The following is a 24,654-nucleotide window of genomic DNA, read 5'->3' on the forward strand; positions in this document are numbered from 1 at the left end:
AATGAAGGTTTCACCTGTTAACAAACACATCTTGTGTGGTTGATAATAATAATAATGAATGTTATTTATATTTACTCTTATCCGTACAATCCTCTCCTGTATATATATGTGCAATGACAAAAAGTTGAATCTAATATAATCTAATCAGAGCACTTATCAAAACAAGTGCTCATTATAACATGTTTTACACAGCGGACCTAAAAAATAATAAAGGATATAATACAATGCCAGATACAGGCACATTTCCACATATATTAACAAACAAATATAAATAAATCCCATCTTGGTCTGAAAACTACAAGTAGCCTACAGATCGGGATGTAACAGGATGTCACTTTTCCTGTGACTTCCTGTAAATTCAGTGAGGGCTGCTGGAAACTGTCCGACTCGACCGCAGCTTTTAGTTTTACATGTTGATGTAAAGTGTTCCGGCAGCAGAAGGAGCTGCAGTATCTCTCTTTCACACACCGACGGGGGAAGCAGCCTCGTAAAGTCGTAAATTGGTGAGCCTGGTTTGATATCTCAGGGCTTCTGCCCTTTTCTATCTATAGGAAAACATTGGAGGGAGGAGAGAGGATATGGAGGAGGAGCCCAGTTGGTGCTGAGGCATCAAGGCCCATGCCCGGCCAGTTGAGGAGGTTTTTTGTTTTTTTTCTTCTTCTTTTTCTTCCTTTTCCTCATAACATAATGAAATTAAATGAAATATGGATAAAACAAAATGGAGAGAAAAATAAATTAAAGAAAGAAAGAAAATAAATAAATAAATAAACAAACAAATAAACAAAGAAAGAAAGAAAACTTTAAAAAACTTAACATAATTAGGCAAGATCAATATCATGTGACTGTGTGTGTGTGTGCGCGCGCTTGAGAGGGATGGGGGCGGCTGGCTGGGAGTCAGGGTGCAAATCAAATTAAGGCAAGATTAAAAAGAATAAGATAAAATAAAGTAAAATAAATATAAATAGGTATAGATAGAGAGAAGTAAAAAAAAATGATGGCTAAAAGGATGATGTTTAATAGGGTGATGGAAAAAAAGATGATGTGTTTTAAAAGAGAATGATGGATAAAAAAGGATTAAATGGTTGTATGTGGTGTGTGGACTGTAACTGGAGTTAAATGTAAGCAAAGGGGGAGCAGTCTGTCACTGAAAGACCTATTTAACAACACACGAGCAGCGCCTTTTGTAGTCCATCTTTGGAACATTGTAGTTTTCACCACGGCGGACCTACGTCACTAACACTCGCCGCCGTCGCATCATTATAACGGAGCCTAGTGAATGAGCAGTCGGATTGTTTTGCTCTGAACTCCACGGTTGTGTTTTCCAAAGTCCTTCTGACTTCTCCTTCACATCTTTCCTTGAACTCTTGATTTTTTCCCATCGAGGTCAAAGGAGACGTGGTTAGGAAAAGACTTTAGGACGTCATTATTCTGTACTTTCCCAGGTCGATGGCGGACCGTCCTCCTCCTGCTGGGAAGCTCGCTATTCCACCGCTGGCAACAACTGCATACACCTCGAAGCAGCCCAAGAAAAGAAAGACCGACTTTTCTAAAAGAGAGTCTAAAAGAGAGTCGGACAATAAACGCAATAAAACGCGGGTGAACATCGGAGAGGCGTTTCAGAGGTGGAGAGATCTCCGGGACTGCATCGGTCTCACGTTGGACTCCGAGCTCGCTGCTCTGCTGCTGGACAGGTGAAGCTGCTCCCTGCGTTTACCTGTTAATATCTACATGTGTTGTGCTGACTTGTTTGTAGGTTGCTTTACAGTGAAAGCAGGCTATGAGTGGTTATGTTTATGTAGCTGGCTAGATGCTCGACTCAACATCACACAGTAGTAGTCGATACAGCAACCTGGAGGAGTATAGATGTTGTTTATTGTCCCATGAGGGGGGGGGGGGGGGGGGGGGGCATTTTCCACCGAGATCATCTAGCTCTTTTGTTATAAACCAGTTTCTTTAGTTTTCTTGGTTTGCATAAAAACAAACTACCCCCATGATGACCATCCCCCATCCCAGCAACACTGACCCCCTGGAGAGTTGGTTGTGTTTACAGTCACAATCTGAACAGGGCTGGCAGCAACTATTATTTATAGCCAACTAAACTATTACTTTTTTTTTATATCTTATTGAGTCCTGATTTCCAAATTACATTCCATTTTGTGATTCACATTTTCCCGTTTTCTTTTTGTTTTTCAGCAATAAGCAAGCTAATGCTCCGATATATATATATATATATATATATATATATATACACCAAGTATTTCCTTTATTATTGTGCTGTATATTATTTGTAAATATTTTTTTTATTATAAATTATTAAAATATATATATATATATATATTGTTATCGCTGTGTCATTTGTTATTATTTTTATTTTATTTTTTTGCTACTTAATAATAATAATAATAATAATAGCTTGGATTTATATAGCGCCTTTCATGAAACCCAAGGACGCTTAACAAAGATATAAATAAACACAACAAATGTAACATAACAGAAGCTAGGGGCCATAGGCCATTACATACTTAACATACTGTTTTCTTAATAGAGCTTCCTAGCAAAATGTATTTCACACGATTGTACTTGTATAACCGGTGTGAGAAGAAACATCTTGAATCTTTTATATTCCTTTTGCAATGACATGTATGAGCAAACTCTATAATGGTAATGTATGTAAATGTCTTGCAGCTATGAGAAGATAAGGGGAACGTCAACACGGCACAAGGTTGGACACATTGCCAGCCTGCCGTACACAGAGATATCCTGCATTTTGACTGAATCTCTCTCTGACCGGTGAGTCCAACTTTTTTCGTGCTTAAATAGCCCCTTCCATTGATGTCCTCACGAAGAATCATCAGGAAACCAGCTGAACTTGTCAAGACGGATGCTCTCTCTCTCTCTGGTTCATTTAAACTTTATTCCCTAATTTTCAGAGATGATGACTTCTCTGTAGCTGGTGTCGGAGAGCTGGATACCAGCGACAATGAGGCTGCATCGGTACAGGAACTTGATACAAGGTATAATTTCTATTCCAGTGACAAATACGGTAGCATATGAATTATATCCTGCGTTCGTGGTGGTTATATTCTGGTCTCAACGTTATTGATGAGCAGTAATGTGATGTTATTCTCATATTATTTCATTGTGCTTAGTATGACATCACTTGATCTGAGTGCTGACGGCATCAATGTAGAGGACTTCAACGACATTCGGAATTCCACGTAAGTTTGAATTTCCTCTTTATATTTTAAGCATGTGCCCCGTGGTATATTGGTGCAAGATAATATTACTGAATCATTTTATCCTGTCTATAGCATTGACTGGGCAGATGACACCTTGTGCCACGCTGAAGAGACAGAGTCTGTCTCATCTTTGGACGAGGAGGAAACCGGGGAAGTCGACAGTGATGAAGGCAGTGATGCTGATTACATCTTCCCTCTGTGTGTTCGGTAAGTCACAAACACCCTGTCTGTGGTGTGTATAATGATCTATTCGGGGTGTAACGATACGTTTTTACTACAATACGATTTCCAAGGTTCCGATACGATTCAAGGACGATATTTGGCTCATCTAGTACGATACGATAAGATTCAATGATTTGAAATCGATACAGTAACTTTTTTCCCCAAAAATTCTGCGTCTGCATGCACGCCATGGATGCGTGATCACGCTGCAGAGGGCAGAGCTGGCAAGCTCGCACATGTCTGGAGAGTGAACCGGAGTAACGTTTAACATTTCTTTACTAATAAAAGTGCTAAAAACACTTTCATAGAACGTTTGTCGTCCTTAAATACAAGGTGCAAATCCTTAGTATCGATACAATCGATTTTTGCGTTTCAAAACGATTTTATATCGATATACGTCTCCCGTGAAGGACAACTTGCAGAGTACTTATCGATGTAGTTGGATCGTAGGAATATAAATCGATACATCAGTGTTGTAGATGAATCGTTACACCTATGATCTATCCATCCATTTTCTTTTCTTTTCTTTATGTCACGGTAGGGGGTTAGAGCCTATGTTCACATTCAGTGAGTGCAAGAATTGTGATTACGTAACAGGTGTCCTTCATGTCTGAAATGATATATCCATTTCACAGTGCTTTGTTTGTGATTCATGATATTTTCCCAACAGAACTGGTGGTGCCCTCCCCTCTAAGAGCATTCGCTTTGATGCACTTCCAGCCATCAGTGTGGAGGACACTGTGCATGACTCCTCAGACGTCGGTCCAACTCACACGGATGCACCTGAGATGCCAGAAGTGCTCCAGGCCCAGAGTGAAGACGAGGTCATTGGCCAGCCAGCTTCCATCGCCTACCATCTAAACTTGCAGCTGCTGGCTGAGTACCTTCTGCTGCCCATCCCCATGTGTACCGCCAAGGACCCTGTTACCAATGCAGTGTGTCAGGCACCCGGACCCTTTCGGGTGACGGTCAAATCCAGGACCACAGCTGCCATCATTGAGTGGGTGGGTATTTATTTTACAGTATTAATATTATGTTATGTCTTTGTCTCTGACACCAGCCTGGAACGGCCATTTTTGGAAAATATATGTACTTCATGACTTTGGAGTATGTGGTACTACTAACAGTAAGCTTTGATATGCTCACTAAAACACATTTTTGCTTTCTGTCACTCTTTTTCTAGACGTGTCCCCATGGTCATATTGTGTGGCGCTGGAGTTCACAGTCCACTCTCGAGTACGGGATGCTGATAGGGGACTTCATGTTGGCCGTGAATACCCTCCTCTCTGGAAACAACTATGCGAAAGTGGCATTACTGTTCAAATTTATGAACATGGGGATGGTGGGAAGGTCCACATTTTCCAAAATACAGGACACCTACTGTGTGGACACCGTAAAAGAGTTCTGGGAAGAGAAGCGAGGTGAAGTTATTTCCAAGCTACAGCCAAAAGCCAGCGTTGTGGTCCTGGGTAAGTAAAATGTTTTGACATAGATAGATTTGTGGATATGATACTGTACAACCGGTATTGGTCAGTATCAGATCCACCAGAGTGAAGCATAAAAAAGTGTGTTCCAATTTCTGAAATTATTATTCATATTTTGTTTTTTTAAAAGGAGATGGTCGGATGGACAGCCCCGGGTTCGCTGCACAGTACTGCACATATAGTGTGATGGAGAATGCCTCCAAAGAGATCATCTCCATGGTGACGGTGGACAAATGCAAAACGGCGCCGAACAGTGTCATCATGGAGAAGGAAGCCTTCACCCGGACTTTCGACACACTTCATCAGGAAATAGAAAACTTGAGCGAAATATGTACCGACGCTCATAGCCAGATAGCTGCACTCTTTAGTACGTATACAGCTTGTTGTTCATTTTTAAATAGTATGTTGACTCATTCAGGAGTGGTGCAGATGTCTGTACTTACGAATGTCTTTTGTTCACTGTCCATACAGCCAAGGGCATATATAAGTCATGGGGAGTTAAACATACCCTTGACATGTGGCACGGATCGAAAAACCTTGGAAAGAAGATCCAGCAGGTAATATTATGGAACGGATTTGAACTCATTTTCACTTCGTCACAAAACTTGCTTACACCAATAATTTTCTTTGATTGTTTTTTTGCTTTTTCATTGTGTGGTCAGGCGAGCGAGCAGAAGGGGTGCTCAATTTTACTCATCTGGAGCAAGGACGTGTGCAACCACTTTTGGTTTTGTGCCAAAATGTCTGCAAACTACGACGACTTCTTTGTAAGTGCTACATGAACAGTTATTTATTTATAATCCTACGAGCGAGAAATAGTTGATAACAGCTGCAGACATCATTTCAGCGTAATGTGCCGGATCATAGCTGATTGCGTTGTTGTTCTCTTAGGACATGTGGGTTGGCATACTCCATCACGTCACGGGAGAACACGAGTGGGCTCTTGGCGCCTGTCACCACGGCCCCTCGTCGGACAACGAGGACAAGGAATGGATAGGGAAGGGATCTGCGGCACACAGAGCACTCACTGAGATAGTGCTAAATGCACGCTGGCTGGGTGAAGTTGTGAAGTACCTGGGATTCAGGTATGTGGGCATGGGTTTTACATGTAATGTTTATGTTCACAAGTCTTTAACTCAAACATAGGAAGCCCCTGGCTTACTCCCTACAAACCCAAATAGGGAAGAAAAATGCGAGTAAATCTTGGGAACTGTTGTCACTGATTGTGACTATATCAACTAATGACCAATGACAACATAAAAGAGCTAATACTTGGTGTTTACTGTTTAGGTCTACAGCAGAACTTGAGTCCTTTCACAACCACATACTGATGTATGCCAACAAGAGATTCAGCTTCACCCCGCCCGTCTACTCAGCCCGCACCCTACTCGCTGGTTTGGATTATAACCATCACGTCCACCGACCAGTGCAAAGAAAAGCTGATGGCTCCATCGAGTAAGTAAATTGACAACAGTATACCCACTAAAACAGAAGTATATTAGTTTTATAATATAATGTAAAATTTATACATGAATAATTGTAATGAATGTTGTACAGGCAGCACAAATTTATCACAAATTAATTTTTCCGTATCCATCTTTTCCTGTTTTGGTCATTATGCTAATTTCATTATGTCAGATACCGGAAGCTGTTCAACAAGAAGTCGCAGAAGTGGAGCCTGTACACTACGAAGGTCGACAAGGACTACGGCTACATTCCTGACCTCCAGAGGGCCATCCTCCGAAGCCGCACCACAGCAGACGGAGGCATCGCTACGTGTGAGGCCCGATGACCCGTGCCACTATGTGGTATTCCACCTCCAACCACAGAGGAGCTACTGCACACACAAGTCAGTCGACGACAAGTTATAGAAGTTCTCTGTGGGCCTCATTCAACATCCCTTCTTCAGAAACCCAATTCGCATGTTTTCACACTAACCCTTGCAGCCTTCACAAAATACTTTCTCATTACACTGATTCTGATTTTAGTTGATGAAGGTTGCATATAGACTTTGTTCATTACAAGCAGCTTTTTGACGACTACATAGATGTGTTGTGAAAGGTATAATTTATAATAATGTAAAGACATCATCATGCATTGACACACAAAAAGACGCATTGACATGTCATTGAAATGATGTGGTACGATAGCGTGAGAGGCAGCATAATAAACTTCTCTCAACCAACCAACAAAAGACCAGCATAGAGTTGCATGCTAAATAAGTTCTTATATATGCATAACAGCAGCCTTTTTAAAAATATTATAGACTATATATATATGCCCTGTATGTGTGAGACATTATAGTCCAAACTCAACAACTGAATTCAAAATTCTAACATGCTATTCTTTGTTCATTTGCAAGGCCAAGGACTACCAAAGTGTACAGCCGACCTTAGGAGAAGACGTGACCCCTGCAACTCCTCACCTGATGATGGAAGTCGCCCCCACCCACACCCGTACTATGGCTACCACTCAGAAATACTGACCAGGGGTCAGACACGTTCTATAGGCCCACTGAAAGATGGTGGACTTATTTTTTAATTTACCATCCTTTAAACTTGGAAGACATGTTTTTTCTCATGCTTCAGGATATTTTTTGTTATGAATGTTTGGGATTGTCATTTATATTTTTTAATGCAATAAAAGTGTTAACCCAAGTGAGCTGAATTATTTACTGCTCGGTATCGACACTGGCTGTCGTGAAACCAGCAGGTGGTCATCCTTCAATGGATTTATTGATTTGCCCTTTATTCATTCATCAATTATCCACTTATCTTCTGTTAGTAGTTTAGTAATATAGGTAGTTTAATAAACATTTAATTTAAAAAAGAACTTGGTTATTTGGTTTGTGTGTGTATATAAAAAACTTTAATTACTGTAAACTATGCCGTATATACTCTGTAGCATCCCTGAGATTATGAGAATCAATTGATTAATATCAGATTTTGATGTTTTTCTAAAATGTGATAGGCGCCTGGTTGAATTCTGATATTAAAACTAAATGTGTATGATAACTGGAGCTGAGTGCCATCACCCTTTTTCACCTTTTACGACAATTCAGGGATCTATGATTCATAATTTTTAGTTATTATTTATAGATACATATTTTTTATAATTAATTAATGATTGATTATGAAATCTCCTACAAGCAATAACGCTACACAGTTAATTTTCCACCTTGGGTGATGGACTAAGTGATGGTAATTTACTTGTTAGCTGGGGACAAAAAATAGACCAGTCATGTTGATGTCCTTGCCCTTTAGATGCAGCTATGCTGAGCTGGCTGCTCAGGGACCCCTTCCACATTCACACTGAGGTCTGCAAGAGTTAAAAATATTTTGGGTGTGTGTGTGAGTGAGTGTGTGGCTGTGTTCATGTGGTAGGGATCCAAGGTGAGAAGCAGAAACTGGGAGGCATAATGATTTTCTTTGTGTCACTGTCGCCGTGATGCAAGACCTTAAAATTCCAAAGTGAAGGGAAGAAAATTGCGTTGACCTCATGGGTAACTGCAACCGCCTGTTTAACCTAAGCATATGACTGGGACAGATGTTCACTAAATTCAGAAGTAGGTAGCGGTGGAAAGATATGACATTGATATATGAGGTATTGAATTCCACATTATCTGAGTCACCGCTGGCCCTCAGAGTTCAGATCAGCTCCGATAAGACTGTCTGTTGAGAATCTGTGGGCCTCACTAACGCTCTGGGCGAGAGATACACTTGGCTTTCAACTGGCCAGCAATGACGCTATAGAAACACCTATCATATTAAACATCCTAGCTATTCACCGAAGCAGCTTTGACTAGACTCCAATGATGTATTCATCTCAAGGCAAACAACCACTTACACATACAAAAAAAAACATTTCTAACCTAGGAGGAAACAACAGTTTTTCCCTTTGCATTTTTTTCCGTTTTACTTTTCCCAAACTTATTTCTATATTTTTTTCTTTTTGCATTTCTTTAAACACTTCTTCATGCATTTCTCCGTCATCATGCAAACGAGGGGGCTGTCATTCAAATTGTGTCATAGGGTCAACCTTTCGCCTATTGGTTGATCGACATCAGAGTGCATAAATCGACTATACGGTACATGCCTTGCTTCCGCAACACCAGGCTCCAAACTTGCCAGGCTCACTACAGAAATGGTAGTCTTCCATTACCAGACCCCCAAAGCCAGACTCCCATAGCCAGACCCCTATAGCCAGAACCCCCATAGCCAGACCCCTATAACCAGACCCGTGGCAGACCCACTGTATCTCCACACTTCAACCAAATTTCATGAAAATTGGTTCAACATTAATCGAGTTGCAGTCAGTTTTGTGGAGAAATCTGTGAATTCTTCCCTCATATTTGCTTCATGACATACTGCTGGCCATCTCCTGTTGACTTCCTGATGTATTTTTTTGTATTTCCTTGGTATGTCATAGCCTCCAGGTGTGTGTTAAATCTCTGGGTCAGCTGTCTTCAACACATGCATTCTTTGCATTTCTCTGCAGCAGCCTTCTCCTATCTTCCAGAGTGCACTTTTGTTACCACAAAGGAAAGCTATCAAAATGAGACAGAGGATCAGGCATGGCCCCTCGTTTTTTTTTGTGGTAAGACTTTGCAATATGTAAACAATATTTGTGGACAATAAAATGGATAGGCACATAGCAGGCTGAGGTGGACAGAACACAGTACAGAATCTGCATTTGATCAGCTTTATTACCTCCGCCAAGGCCAAGGGGTTATGTTTTCAATGGCGTTGGTTTGTCTGTCGGTATGTCTGTCTGTCTGCTGGCAGGATTACTCCAAAAGTTCGCGATGGAGTGGAATGAAATGTTTTGTAGGGGTGGAGTGTGGCACAATGAACAATCCATTACATTTTGGATCCAGATTCAGGAATTTTTTTAAGGATTCCAATCAACCTCAGTATTAAGACCCCAGGGTATAACACATGCGCAGTGTAACTGATGACGCGTGACCCTGCCTCCTTCTGAAAGCAGAGAGATACGTGTGTGGCGAGACATCGAGGTGCGGCGGGAGCTGCTGGCCGTCCGCAATGAGAAAGAAAAAAGCGGTAGATGACGGGATGAGAGACAACGTAGTGTAACGTTATACAGACATAACAAGGCTGCTGAATGAGAGAGGCATCCGCCGATACGTTACACGGAAACACACGGTGTTAATAATAAGCCGACCACCTCATGGTACCGCCAGCTGTGAGCTGTGATCTGTTTTTAAAGTCACGCACCTTGGCAGAGGTCTGCGCTCTACGAATGCCATTCTAGTTTGAACTGATACCAAGCCATTCAAACATGCACAGATCTGGCCCAAGTAAGACGGGTCCAGAATTACAGTACTAGTGATGTGAATCATCATGTGATCCCTCAATTTTATTATTCAAATGTACATATAAACCCAGTAATAGAGGAAGCTTCAAGTCCACACACCAGTATTTGTCCCCTACATTTTGGCTGCTTTCCTTCAGGACAGTAAATTGAGCAATTCCACAAAGTTACAAAGAGGATTTGTCTGCAAGATGACCACGATGTGTTCACTTTAGGCAAATTCAACAAAGCTCCATTCTGTGCTGCAATTCAGTAATCTGCCAACATTTGACTGGAAGGATCTGGAATGTCTCCTGAATCAGATGAGTTTTGTACAGACAGACGAATCACATGTTGTTACGGCTGCCAAGAAAGAGGCAAATAAAAACAATATGTCCTCTACGGCAATGAGTAAACATGCATCTTTGTCCAGAAGAACACAAGGCACATTACTGACTGATCGGTAAGAGTTTGACTTCTGCAGCAATAACAAGTTTGACCTATACCATAAAAAGACGGAAAGATAGGTCATTACTTTATCTGTTTCTAGCTGTGTCTTTGAAGTCCTTTTAAACATAATACACATCTAGTGTGTATCATGTGTGACATGTCCCAGATTTAACTTGATGTTGGACACTGACTGAGATATAACACTGGACTACTAACTCCTAAACTACTAAATGGCTCCCGTGGCCACGTGTAAAGCAGCGCCACAACAAAATCAGTTCAATTATTCCATCCCATTGTTACTCTGTTTTGTCAGCACCACTTGTTTATAAGGAAGGAGTGGAGGAGGGATCTGTTGTAACACTAGGACCGCCAGGCTCTTTATTTTCTACAAATCCCACGCCAACGCCCTATTGAAATTGCTTCGTTTATTATTATTATTTACGCAAATGAATCGCATTTTTTGAGGGGCTTAAGGTGCTCAGAAACTGACCATAGTATCAGGACCGGTGAAAAATTTAGATATTTTCTGGGTCTCTTGCTCGAATGTGACAAAATGGCTCGATAGCGCCCCCTAAAAAATGCTAAAATTGAGCCCGTCATTGTGGTTTCACTTAAAAGTATGAAATTTGGTAGGTATATGTAACATGTTGAGACGTAAAAAAAAGCCTCTTGGAGGTATACCGTAAACCCAACAGGAAGTCGGACATTTTGAATTGAATATGTTGTTTTAGGGCTTTCTTTTGCCATTTCCAGGCACTATACTTTATCGAACTATTCCTACAGATTTAACCTGATTGAGTTTGGTCAGTACAGTCTTAAGACCTTTGTGATGAAAAGTTGTTCAACGCTTCCATTTTTATGTTGCCGTGGCGTGGCGGCGAATATGCGCCTTTCGCCAAAAAAACAGGAAGTGGCTGTAACTTTGTCAAACATTAACCAACCTGCTCCACATTTCTCACGCTGGATAAAAGTCCCTCCCTTACGACATCCACATGCAAATTTTGTCTCGCAGTTATAGCGCCACCTTGTGGTAACAGGAAGTCAGCGTTATGTGACAAACATTATCCGATTCACGTGAAATTTACATTGTGTGGTCTACACTTTATAATGAGCAACATAATGCATGTTTAGCATGCGTTCTCTAGCGCCACATAGTGGACACAGGAAGTGGTGAAAAAAATTGCAATACGTCATTTCCTGTGCCACTCAATCCACGCAGGAAATAACACAAAAAACATTAACAAAGACAAATAAACAAAAAGTCACAGCAGTGCATAGTTTCCAGACAGTTTCAAATCATTCAGGATTATGAGTTCCCAAAAAACTCCATATAGGGGCTCCACAAGCGAGCAAAGGTTTTGTCTTTCCTTTTTACAATATAAGTCAGTCTCTCCAAAGCTGGACAGGCTGCCAGTTCTTTTATCTACATTCCAATAGAAGGTATATCCAAATTCTTCCACATTAGTGCAATTATCCTCCTGGCTTGTAAAAGTCCAAATTCAATGAGCAGTGACCGCTGCAGAGCTGCACTAAAGTCTCCAGGGTATATTCCCAGTACACAAAACTTGGCTCGAAAGGAATTTCCTTTCCAATTAAAAGGCTCATACATTCAACCACACTCTTCCAGCATCCTTGTAGCTTTGTATACTCCCATAAACAATGAATTAATGTGCATTTTTCCTCTGTGCACTTTACACAGAATCTGGAACGTTAGGGAACATTTGACTTACTCTGCTAGGTTTAAAATGAGTTTGCATTAACCATTTGTATTGTAATAACCAGACTGGGTCTGGGCCTTAAAACAAGCTGCTTCCCAATCAGCTTCATGAATATCAACCTTCATATCAATTCTTCATGCCTCTCTAGCTTTTTGGAAGATGATAATTTTGAATAAGTTCACAATAAGTAATAAACAAAAAGTAATTGACCTTTAACATAACTGAATGTATGACAGCAGGCTACCTTCTCTACACCTTTGTTAAACCACATCTTAGATCCACCATCTGCTCTACTGGGTATAAAACAACTGTTACCCCAAATAGGGGAGAACTGTGACAGCGTTGATGTGCAGAGTACTCCACTGAGATCATGTTTCTAAGGATTCTTTGTCTGTTTGACAAGCTTTTTGACCTTAGCTGAATATAAGTAAAGCTTAAGAGGAAGTTCTGATGTGAATATCTGCTCTATAGTCATCCAACCTCCTCTTTCATACGGTAAATATAATAGCCTTAGTTGAAGTCTAGCCTTTTTATGATTCCACATGAATTTCTTCAATAAATCATCAATGTTATCAATCAACATTTATTTGTATAGTCCTTTACGACAACCAAAAGGTACCCAAAGTGCTTTACAGTAACATCAAGAAATAACAGGAATAAAAACATAACATATCATAAAATCGGAAAAAGGTATATAAAAAGCATAGGGAAAATGTCACAGCGCTACTAGGTATTAAAAGCTAAACTAAATAAAAAGTCTTGAGCTTAGATTTAAAAAAAGTACTCGGTCAGTGATAGTGCGTATATCAGGGGGTAACTTGTTCCATAGTTTAGGAGCAGCGACAGCAAAAGCACGATCACCCCACAGCTTATACCTTGACCCCGGGACTTCTAAAAAAAGTTGACCAGATGACCGCAAAGGCCTGTTATGCTCGCGGAGAGTCAAAATCTCGGACAAATAAGGTGGGGTGAGGCCGTTAATGGCTTTAAGAACAAACATTGAGAGCTTAAAATCGATTCTAAAGCCAACTGGAAGCCAACGGAGTGAGTAAAGTACGGGGGTAACGTGTAGTTAAAAAGCGAGCAGCAGCATTTTGCACAAGTTGGAGGGGCGCGAGGGAAGTCTGGTTGAGACCAACATACAGTGCATTTAAATAATCAAGTCTTGAGCTAATAAAGGCATGCCGACTGAGGAAGGGCTTTACTTTAGCCAGAAGACGAAGCTGGATGTTATGAAAAAAAAGTGTTAGGTAGTGGAAGTGGAAGGGATTTGGTAACACTAACATTTTTATTTTATTTATGTGACCAATCATAGATATAGGCATTTGGGTCCATCGGTTTAACATCTCCATCAATTTTTCTACCGAGGTGTCATAAATAATCAAAATCATTTGTTCCACCCCAGGGCTAATTTGAACCCCTAGATATGTAAAACCTTCCTTAGTGGCTGTGAATGGTGTATCTATAATGTTCTGTAAACTTTTATCTTTGTTCGAAAACATTCGTCGACGTCATACAAAGGGTTAGGGTTAGGGTTAGGGTTTTGGTACAAAAGTTGGATCCTTCTCAGAAATTTGACACTAATCCCAAATCTCGAAAGCAAATTAAAAAGATAGTCCCGCTCTATCCTATCAAAAGCATGGCGCGCATGTCAAAATAACACCGCTGCTAGAGTTATGTTTTTCATACAATATGTTCAAGACGGGCCTAATTTTATGAAATCTGTGTCTCTTTTTTTGACAAAGCCATTTTGAGCATTACAAACAAGATTTGGAAGGTACTTCTCCAGTCTTTTGGCCTTACTGAGTATTTCAGTGTCACATCCCATCAGACTAATGGGTCTGAAAGAAGAGCACTCAGTTGGGGGATCGCATGGCTTAAGGATTGAGGTTATCATTGCACGTCTCAATGATGGTGGAAGTATTCCCTCTGCACAAGATTCCTTAAACATGGCCAGAAGTGGGGCCAGGAGATTTTCCCTGAATCTTTCAACAAGAAAGCCATCCGGCCCAGGTGTTTTTCCAACTCTGCATACTCTGAACGGCCTCCGATAACTCCTCTATCGGTAGACGACAGTCACGTTCCTGTTTTCCACCTCATGACAAGGTCTGAAATCGCAACTGATCCAACAATGAATTTTGACTCTCCCAAGTCATCTGAGCATCCTGATGCATGGACATAATAAAGACATAATAATCTTTTATTAATCACCAATGGGTCCAAGGACAGGTCACTTGCAAGTATCGCAATGCTATTAATTGCCTGTACCGTTACTGTTGTTTCTTAAGTCGCCATGCCAGCAGTTTACCACATTTTCTCCTTGATCATAGTACGATTGTTAAAGCCACATTAAACTTTTAGCAACTTTGTCTATCTATTGATAACCTAATGTATTTAGCTCTCATAATTTGTAAATCCTTTACTTTCAACAAATTCTAATCATTATACAAGTCTTGTTCCAACAACCTTATTTGATTTTTCCAATGTTTGGGATTGTTTAGCTTTAAAATTCATGTAACTAATAATATTTTCCCCCTAATGTACGCCTTGAATGCCTCCCATCTGACACAGACATTAGTCTGATCAAGGTTTATTTCAAAAAATTTAAATATCATCTTTCAGCAAATTTGATAAACTCTGAGTCTTGCAAGAACTCAACTGGGAATCTCCATCCCCTGGAGTTGTGGATAAATGTATCTACATGCAAACTTAATGACACAGCTGCACGATCACTTATCACAACACTATTGTACCAACACTTTCATTTTTGTCAATAGTCCAGAGGAGACCAAATAATAATCAATACGTGAGTGAGTTACTTATGTGCTTGAATAACGGAAGTACTGAATTGTATCTGGGTGCAGTTCCCTCTGCAATCATACTCGGGCAGCTTGGCGGAGGTCTGCGCTCTCCGAGTTCCATTCTAGTTTTATAATCTGTCCATTTCTGCAGCATTTAAATGCATCTCTTGCAAGAAAATAATTTTGGACTTAAAACCGGTTTTTATTTTAACACCCTAACATTCCAGCTACTAATCTTTATTTGAGACATGTTTGTGTTTTAATCTTGAAAAGAGATGTAGTCCTACCTCGTCTAGTTGGAGAAAAACGACTAAATAAACAAAAACACTGCTGTCATGTTAACATAAAGCAGAACAAAATAACAGACACTATGAACGTAGAACATTCTGCCATACACCTCCCCCCACCCCTGCTCCGAGCGCTTCCCCAACTGAAGTGCTATAAACCTGGCCACTATTCCCCAGGTTCCCAAAATAACTGGGGTACACTGATCCACATTTGCATGAGGAGCAGCTAATCTAAGTGAACCTAACCCCTAACAGTTTCACCGACTGTGCACAGTACAGCCTGTATATTATGTATTTTCCCCAGCTATTCAAAAGGAATAGACGATAAAACAACTAATTGTGTCTGCTTTTTTTTTTTTTTTACCAGTTTTTATAAAAATCCACTCAAATGAAAATATATCCCACCCCCCTCCCTTCCAAATATCCATGTAATTTTGTAAAATACATTTTAAAAAGAAATTTGCTGGAAGGAGGTGACTAATTTTCTCTTAATCATAACGTCAATATCAAAATCAGGATGTGGGGAAAGGAAAAAAAAAACACTGCAGCAAGACAAGTCCCATTTCACACTCACTATGCATTACTGGTCATTAACACAAGATATGTTTTACATTCTTTTAAAGTTACACCGAGTCATTCACGACACTCACATCGCCAGTCCTGTTAGTCCATCCTCGCTACTGGTGGTCAGTCATAGAAGGAAAACAGAATTCATCCTTTGGGTTGTATTTCTGTTGGAATTCCTCTGCCTCCCGCGGTGAAGAAAAGAGGAGCGCCTTCCCTCTGTGGACCACTCTTATCAGGCAAGGGTTGATTTGGAATCCCCGGAATATTCCCATCTCAGTGAACAACTTTCTGTGTATGTTCATTGTTTCTGCTGAAAAATCCTGCACAAAATTGAGTTTTGCTCCATCGTGCAGGATATTCTTCTGTGATGAGAGGTAGTTGGTCTATCTTGGAATCTCCAGAAGCGAATGAGAACCGCTCTGTGTTGGTTTCGGTGGTGCCAAAGTGCAATGGACCCTTACCAACACCGGTGGAGGATGATCAGGGCTGAGCTCTTACCTCTTCGGCAACATGTCCCGACCAAAATCCCGCAGTAGTTGAGTACCCTCAGCATCTTCTCGGAGACCAAACACACACAGATTTTTCCACTCTGCTTTGATTTTCTAAATTGTCGGTCTTCATCTCCAAGTGCGTTAGCCATTCTGCAGTTGAAGCTGATTCAGCCTGTGATCTCTCTAGTTCATCTCATACCGCAGCAACCCGGCCCTCCGTTTCTTTGATGCGTTTAGCATGCGCCGACACATTCTGTTTAAATTCAAACAGCTTGCCTTCTATTGGACTCCAGACTAACTTTTTACAGTGGTTGCACTGGTGTGCAGCAACTTTTTCATTTAGGTGCAGCAGCACATAATTTAGGTGCACCCAACAATTTTCACCGCGCCTTTTAGCGCTGCAATAAATTAACATTTTAAGTGTTTTGTCAGTTCCCATAGACCTACACTGGGGATGTCACCATACCAGACATTTAGTAGTCAATATCAACACCAGTGAAATTCCACAATTCTCAATTTGATACCACAGTAAAAAAAACAAAAGTAAAACAATTAATCCCATGTACTTCAACATCCGCTCCTCTTGTTACCGTTTGCATACTTGTTTTTGTTATGAAGTTAAATGGGTCATAATTCCCTCTCTATTATCTATTTTATATTGTTGTGAAAACATCTCCTTCAAAACAACTGGATTTATTCAAGTTTCTCGCCAAAAACTACATTTTACAAGATTACATTTGAACACATCACGATAATGTTATAATTTACCTTCGCCTAACACTCATCATTACTGAATAGAGCCTGAACGCATCATAATGTAAAAGAATGGCACCTCATGTTAACTAGCTCTCGTCCTGCCGATTTCAGTACTGATTTTGTTGTTTGCAATGTAGCGTTATCAGGTAAAAAAAAATCGGGTGTGTCCCCTGGACGCGTCAATAGGAAGTTTACTGAGTCCCAAACAGTCTACCTGAGAGATGCGCTCAGAGCAGAGAAGAAATTAGCTGTAAAGTTGTCTTTGTTATTAAATGTACAATGTCTCACACACACACGTTTTGCCCTCCCCACTTCCATCAGGATTAGGCATCTCACCACAGACCAGGGAGACTGCTGGGTTCGCAGTTACCTTCGCCAATGATGTTGGGTTTGGGCTGGGCCGTTCAGGGACGGGAACAGGTGTAACGGGCAATTACAATCAAAAGTTCTCTACATTTTGAATTACCAGTAGGGATGCACCGATACCGATACCAGAATCGGCAGCATGACGTTAACCTCTCGTCACCATCTTTCGGGTCCTATCGCACACGCTCACGCTCTACCTCCCGACGGTGCGGGTGAGACGGGCCGGTGGTGCGCCCGACCCCACGGGGCTGGGTTCCCACTGTTAGACTCCTTGGTCCGTGTTTCAAGACGGGTCGGGTAGGTTGCAGACATTGCCGCAGACCCCTGACGTCTTTTACGTGGGCCGAGCCCCGCCCTGGTGGTACGACGCGGCTGGGGCGCACTAAGGGCAGTCTGCCCTGGTCGACAGTCGCACCGGGAGCAGGAGGCCCCGTCCCTCCCCCGCGGGGAGAGAGGGCGCAGCGAGGACTTTGGCTACGGCCCCGGGAAGCACCTTCGCCCCGGGCCTTTCCAAGCCGACCTAGAGCCGGTCGCGGCGTACCGCCTCGTATGCAGGACTCCCCAGCCTGCCGGGTGTCGCTCACACCCTCCAGCTGGCTGTTAACGAGGGTCTTTTGGCACAGAGAAGTACTCGTATCGGTACTCGGTATTGGCGAGTACCCAAATGTAAGTACTTGTACTTGTACTTGGTCTGAAAAAAAGTGGTATCGGTGCATCCCTAATTACCGGTATGTTTTAAGCCCTGAAATCACAAGTGACACTATGAAATACAACATATGAAGTTTACAATTACGCATGTGCCGGATTTCATTTTGTATTTTTTTAACTATACACAACAAGGAGCCAAAATGTACAACATTTACTAAATATGTTTTGAAATACAACTAAAACGGGTCACAACGCTTTTGTGTTGAAAGGAGTTTACTGCACACTTACGCTTGATGCACCGCTGCGATCCCTGAGCTGTACTCCATCCATGACAGCACTGCCCTCCACAGACGTTCACCCTGCAAACAGAAAACAAAACAGTTGAGCTGTATTTGGAGATTCCCCATTAGATGACTGACAGTTATCTCTTTTACTAAAATGTCAACATCAACCCTTTTTACACCTGACTGGACAAATGCATCACTTGCTGTCATTGGCCTTTACTTTTTTAAGCTGGAGCCGGTTTCTAAATACATCTGAGATCCCATTTCATTTGAGGTCCGTAACACCTAGTTAAAATCGTTGTCCGCAAAGTTCTGGGGGTTTGAGACAAGTCATGTCATCATATAAATTTTCCACCATTGTTATCTGATATTTGGCACATATCTGCTGGGCTCCACTGATTCTCACCGGATGTTTTCCAGACTTGAGTGCCGTCCCAAACACAGCGCTCATGAGATGCGGTTTGGCCTTGTGATACTAAATATGACTGGGAAGGCTGGAATTTTCTACGATACTGAAGTTGCTAGGGTGTACCGTTTATTGTGGTAGGTCTGTAAAGCCTCGCAATGCCAGCATGAATCTCACAAGCTTAGTTTTACTACAAAACTTTGGTTTGGAAAAAGTCCACAGAGAGTTGATTTGAGTCAGGCTGTTGGAAGCTGAACCAACCTGGGAACTCATGACTCACATCATCATCAAAGACATTGGCTCAGATGATGAGGTGAGTCACCGCCTCTTGGATCTTTTGAAGAGTTTAAGATAAGGGTGCTCCGATCAGGATTTGTGGGGCCAATCACTGTTCGCTGGAAGCCGAATTGGCCGACGGGGTCTATTTGAAGCCATTTCTCAACGCTGGTCAACAAGCGATTCTGCTCCTCTGTTTATATTTACACATATATCTTGGTGATATACCCCATTTCAAATGTATTTTTTTATTCATTTCATTACATACATTAGGCCTACATACAATATATATTTCCAGTTTGTAACATAATGTATATTTGGTAAATAAAAACTTTTTATGTAGCTATTGATACAAATCAAATTATACACAAATATAATATTGCATATATGCTACAATAAAACTGATTGGTTAGCTTACAGATTAAATTGGATAATGACAAGGATTTCAGGATTTCAGCGCTTTTTTCCTAGCTACATGTTTACACAGAGACTCAGCTACACAGGTGTTTATGGTCCATATCTCTCATAGACCAGACAAGCTCAGAATATTCACCATCCTCAATTGGCTCGATGGTCGTACACACACACACACCATCTCCTCCGATGTCTTCTCTCTTTTCTGTGTTGCAGTGTTTTTTTATTAAAAGTAGCTGTTGTTCAACATTTATCAGCTCCAACTCCAACATGATCCGCTCACTTTCAGTCGCCATCGTCTGAAGCAATGTTACCGGAAGAAACTCAACACCGTGGCATAAAAGACAAACTGGAAATGTATGTTGTATGTAGGCCTAATGTATGTAATGAAATGAATACAAAGATACAATTGAAATGGGGTACATCACCAACATATATGTATAAACATAAATAGAGGAGCAGAATCGCTTGTTGACCAGCGTGGAGAAATGGCTTCAAATAGACCCCGTCATCGGATCGGCCATGACTTCTCCTTGATGCATGTTGTGTGTAAACCACTGTTTTCATGAACTTTGTCTTGAATAAATTACAGGCAAGAAATGGGCCACTCATAAATGCAGTCCTGTTTCACAAAGAGGCCCTGTTCAGACCTGGCATTAACATGCGTCCTTAGTGATCCGATCACAAGTGGACAGTTCTAAGTACAGGTGTGAACGCACTCAAGACGCTTTGAGGACGCATTGAGATTCAATCTTTTTCAGACCACATTCAGAGGTGGTCTGGGCCACATTCTTTTAGCAGTGTGTAGTGAATGTGTCCTGGGCCACATTAAGGACCGCCTACTCTACCGACTCTGTCTCTGTGCTCCTCAGGTGAACAGACAGGTAGCCACGAGCGCTCGTCTACCTCACAGCATGGAAACAAACTCTGTGCTCTCTTGTATTCTGTCGGTACAACTGTATTTTATTAAAATATACCTTATCTATAGGCTACATATCTACAGACTATCAGACTAGGCACGGGAGGTATAATAACCTTTTATTTTGACGTTGATAAAAATTAACCCAAATTCAAAGGGGCAGCAATTCACAGCTTAACTGTGTTCACCAGTCACACATTGAAACACTCTGGTGGGCCACAAACTGAGCAGCTGAGGTCAAGCTGCCTGGTGGCCTCTTGTTATTCTATCGGTTGTTTTCCCGTCTCTTATTCTGACTAAAACTCTTTCCATGTACAGCCTACTGCAACGGGGGTTTAAAACGTTTTACAAAGCACAGTGAAGTCAACAGCTTCAGCCGCTTATCAGCGACTTACACAAGGTAGTAGGCCCTAGTGGAGGTTAGATTGGAACACTAATGCCGGTGTGATCTCATCGCCTTAGAATGGATATATATATATATATATATATACACACACACACACACACACATATCTTTTCACATATTTGTGTACATAATAATCCTGTCTATTCTTAACTTTTATTTGTTGGACTTAGTTCGCCTTATTCTTAGCCGTTATGCCCATTTCAAAACAATCAAATTCCTTATATTTGTACACATTACATTACCTTAGTTGACTGCATTACATTTGCACACAGATTGAATTTAAAGGCTCTGCAAACCCACGCAGGTGTTTTCACTTATTCAGGGTGATTAGACCTCTGCTCAATGAACCCATAAAGGCAAATTCATGGAAGAACAGCTTTTGAGCATGCCTCGCCATTACTGTGAACGCACTGTGTTGCGACAGCTCTGCGCAGGTGTCCGTCGGAAGTTCAAATTTGTTGAACTTAAACCCAAGCTGACCTTTGTGAGGGCAGCCAATCGCTGTTGACAACTGTTTGAACTGAAAGATGAATGAAAAATGTATTAATTGTGCTTCTGAATTTCCAGAGCTGTACAATAACAAATTGGCTTCATGTCAAGACCAGACAAAAAGATATTCCCTTGGTGAAATATCTAGTTTGAGTCTATGAAATGTCATGACAGCGCACCCCCTACTGACACAAACTGATTATTTGCCAATCGGCCGACAATTGAACAAGTTGCGCTGCTTTCAAATTTCATGACATCAGCGACGCGGTAACATGAGGCGATGCTAGCAGACCAGCAAGCGTACACCAGATTTGACAATGACCGCAGAAAATAGCCAGGCCAATAAAAAGCAAAAAAATGTACTATTTTAATGAGGAATGGGTGATGTGTCTAATTTGCGGTGCGAGCGTGTCAGTCGGTAAAAGATGTAACGTTGAGCGCTACACTTTTCACGGGACTTTCCGGCTGGTAGTGGTTTACGAACGGAGAAGGTAAAGGAGCTGAAACAACACTTAAAAGACGACAGTCTCTGTTTACCAAACTGAGGAAGAAGAAGGCCAACGCTGCAGCAGAGGCTTCGTTTAAAGTGGCACACATCCTAAGGAAGCACAAAAAAAACTTCACCTATGGCGGGATTGTAATAGATGCGATGGCTGCGGTGGCTCTCAAAAGAAAAAAGTTTGGAGACGCCTGCTGTAGATGGAAAGAGGGGATTCACTGAAATGCAATTACTACTCTTTAAAGTGGCAGTAGGCAGTATATGTTTGGTATCATTGGGCAAACATTCCATAATAACCTTTCAGTATATTGTAATTCAAGTGTTCTGAGAGATAACTAGACTTCTGCACCTCCTCATGGCTCTGTTTTCAGGCTTTAATAATATCTAGCCCGTGACGGGAGACTTTGACCAATCACAGGTCATTTCAGAGAGAGAGCGTTCCTATTGGCTGTGCTCCGGTCATGTGACCGGTGCTTGGCGTTCCTTCAAGAGATTTCAACATGGCTGTTGGGTCACAAACTTTCTCCTTTTACAGCTAAACCGTGCTCTACAAGATGATTCTGAAAACATTTGAGGAGGGAAATAGGCATTACAGTAACATTATACAGTAATATTGATTCATGTTTGATCAGTGCGGCCTAGTTTGACCGTTTGATTGGAGTTCACGAGTGATTGACAGCCGGCTCTCATGGACATGTGATGGACAGCGGTCCTCAGATCAGCTCTTACTGCTTGTTTTCCTCCAGTCTGTGAAATATTGCAGATGCCGTTAGGAGCACCGGAGGACACAGACGCACATGATTTTTTCAGGTTAATTTCTTTCATCTAATTGCCCCCAAAATAACATGGATGGTTCCCTAATCTATGGTCTTTGCAAAAACAATTAATGACCACTATACTTTCGTTGAATTATGGGTGTTTTATTCTAATTTACAGCATCTGTGGTCTTCTCGGGTCATTTTTGAGGACCACAGGTGTCATTATGTGCTGCCATTAAAAAAAAAAATGAAACGGTTTCAAAACAATATTCTAACTAAACTTTTACATATACCCGTCTGTGATAATCCATCAACATTATGTTGCTCCGATAACTATAGTCAAAATAATTCAGAATGTCTGCTTTTTTAAAATAAAAAATGAGGTAGAATTACACCAAAATGAGGTTTATTAACCTTAAATTCCAAAACAAAAAAAGTGTAAAACTTGTGGTAATGAGTTGGAATGAAGTTGGCCAAAAAGGTGTAACACAGAATTGGGTGATAATTTATACTGTAGGCTTTATAAACAGTTCATCTGTTTTTGAGTTAGGCATGATTGCATCATATTGCAATTAGACAATATCATCAGTATTCATTTAATCCAACAGCAAACCTAGTTGATTGAACAGGTCAGACAGTTTGACCAGCCCAGTGAGTGTGCAAACAAACTCCAATTAGTGTCACTGAAGTCAGCACTTGATCACAATGGTACACTGAGGCAGAAACCATAATCCACCAACATGAATGAAATTAGACATGATGATAAGATAAGGTTGTAAAAGTATAGCCTGCAGCCTATTATTTCAACTAGTGAAGTGTGCTTTTAAGATACTATCCTTAAAAGTTTTATGATACAAGTCAGGAAGTCATGACATGACAGGAAGTAATTAAGTCCCACTAGCAGCACACATTCCTCCCCGCTGACACTGATCCAGAGGTTCTTACCCAGACAGCTTCATGAGCTGCTCCTGCTGGCTCTGCGCCTGGACGACCGGCTGCTGCTGCTGCTGCTGACTGAGCTGCTGGTTGCCCATCCTGCGGGTACGGACCTGGCTGCCGTAGTTGTGGGTGAGCTCCACGTTGTACGTGTGCGGCTGCCCCGCCGCACCGTGACGCGTCGAGATGGAGCTAACTCGCACCGCCGCTCCGTCCGCTGCTCCGCCGCCGGCCGACCCTAACCCCGGTCCCGGGCCGGGCTGCAGCACGTACAGCCTCCTGAAGCCGCCGCGGCTCTGCTGCTGCTGCTGCTGCCGCGGCTCCGCTGACACACACACCGGGGAGAGGAACCAACCGAAGGAAAACAAGAGGCCCCATCTAATCCAAGCCATATCCACACCGAGAAGAAAGAAGGGGCTTTTTGGGGTTAAAAAAAAAATAGGTAACTTTCAGCTCCGTGAAACTCCTTTTCACTTGTTCCGAGTGAGGAAAACGGTTATACTCCTGAGCATATTCCTGTAGGTAACGCTGCCGACCTCCAATGAGTTCAAGACACCCGAGAAAAAAACGTTGTCTTCACTTTGAAACGTCTGGGATCATGTAGATCATGTAGATCCTGTAGATCATGTAGATCCTGTAGATCCTGTAGATCCTGTAAATACTGTAGATACTGTAGATATACCGGGCATGTACCGTAGAAGCGTTCCTCGGGGCGTATTAGAGTCTGTAGCTCCGCGGTGTGTCTCCTTCTCTGCCTGGAGGCCCTCCGAGCTGCTGCTGCTTTCTCTGGGCTGGATTTCACTCCGTCCGCAGTCACAAGTACCCGAAGAGGAGGAGGAGGAGGAGGAGGAGGAGGAGGAGGACTCCAGGAAAGTTTCTCTGTTGGAGGTGAACCGAGTCAGCTCAGCTCCAGCAGCCAGCCTCCTAA

General features: G+C 41.7%; 2 protein-coding genes across 5 annotated transcripts in view; one reads left to right on the top strand and one right to left on the bottom strand.

Annotated features, from left to right (window-relative positions):
• ltbp1 (latent transforming growth factor beta binding protein 1) overlaps positions 1 to 24,344 on the bottom strand; it is a 109,811-nt gene extending 85,467 nt beyond the window's left edge. For all 4 annotated transcript variants that reach the window (XM_037782009.1, XM_037782008.1, XM_037782007.1 and 1 more), the window contains exons 1-2: positions 23,736 to 24,344; positions 18,628 to 18,698 (exon numbers count right to left, since the gene is read on the bottom strand). In XM_037782009.1, the coding sequence (XP_037637937.1) occupies positions 18,628 to 18,698; positions 23,736 to 24,118 (454 nt within the window). In that variant the 5' untranslated portion in view covers positions 24,119 to 24,344. The remainder of the gene's footprint in view (positions 1 to 18,627; positions 18,699 to 23,735) is intronic.
• LOC119495494 lies at positions 1,231 to 7,602 on the top strand. The gene is made up of 14 exons (XM_037782010.1): positions 1,231 to 1,691; positions 2,686 to 2,790; positions 2,931 to 3,014; positions 3,150 to 3,218; positions 3,312 to 3,446; positions 4,132 to 4,465; positions 4,645 to 4,930; positions 5,076 to 5,312; positions 5,417 to 5,502; positions 5,608 to 5,712; positions 5,837 to 6,030; positions 6,236 to 6,400; positions 6,584 to 6,794; positions 7,308 to 7,602. The coding sequence occupies exons 1-13, from the start codon at positions 1,447 to 1,449 to the stop codon at positions 6,735 to 6,737; spliced, it is 2,199 nt and encodes a 732-aa protein (XP_037637938.1). The 5' UTR covers positions 1,231 to 1,446; the 3' UTR covers positions 6,738 to 6,794; positions 7,308 to 7,602.
• Positions 24,345 to 24,654: the final 310 nt, after the last annotated feature.

This window comes from Sebastes umbrosus, chromosome 10, assembly GCF_015220745.1.
Source record: "Sebastes umbrosus isolate fSebUmb1 chromosome 10, fSebUmb1.pri, whole genome shotgun sequence".
NCBI classification, from domain to species: Eukaryota; Metazoa; Chordata; class Actinopteri; order Perciformes; family Sebastidae; genus Sebastes; species Sebastes umbrosus.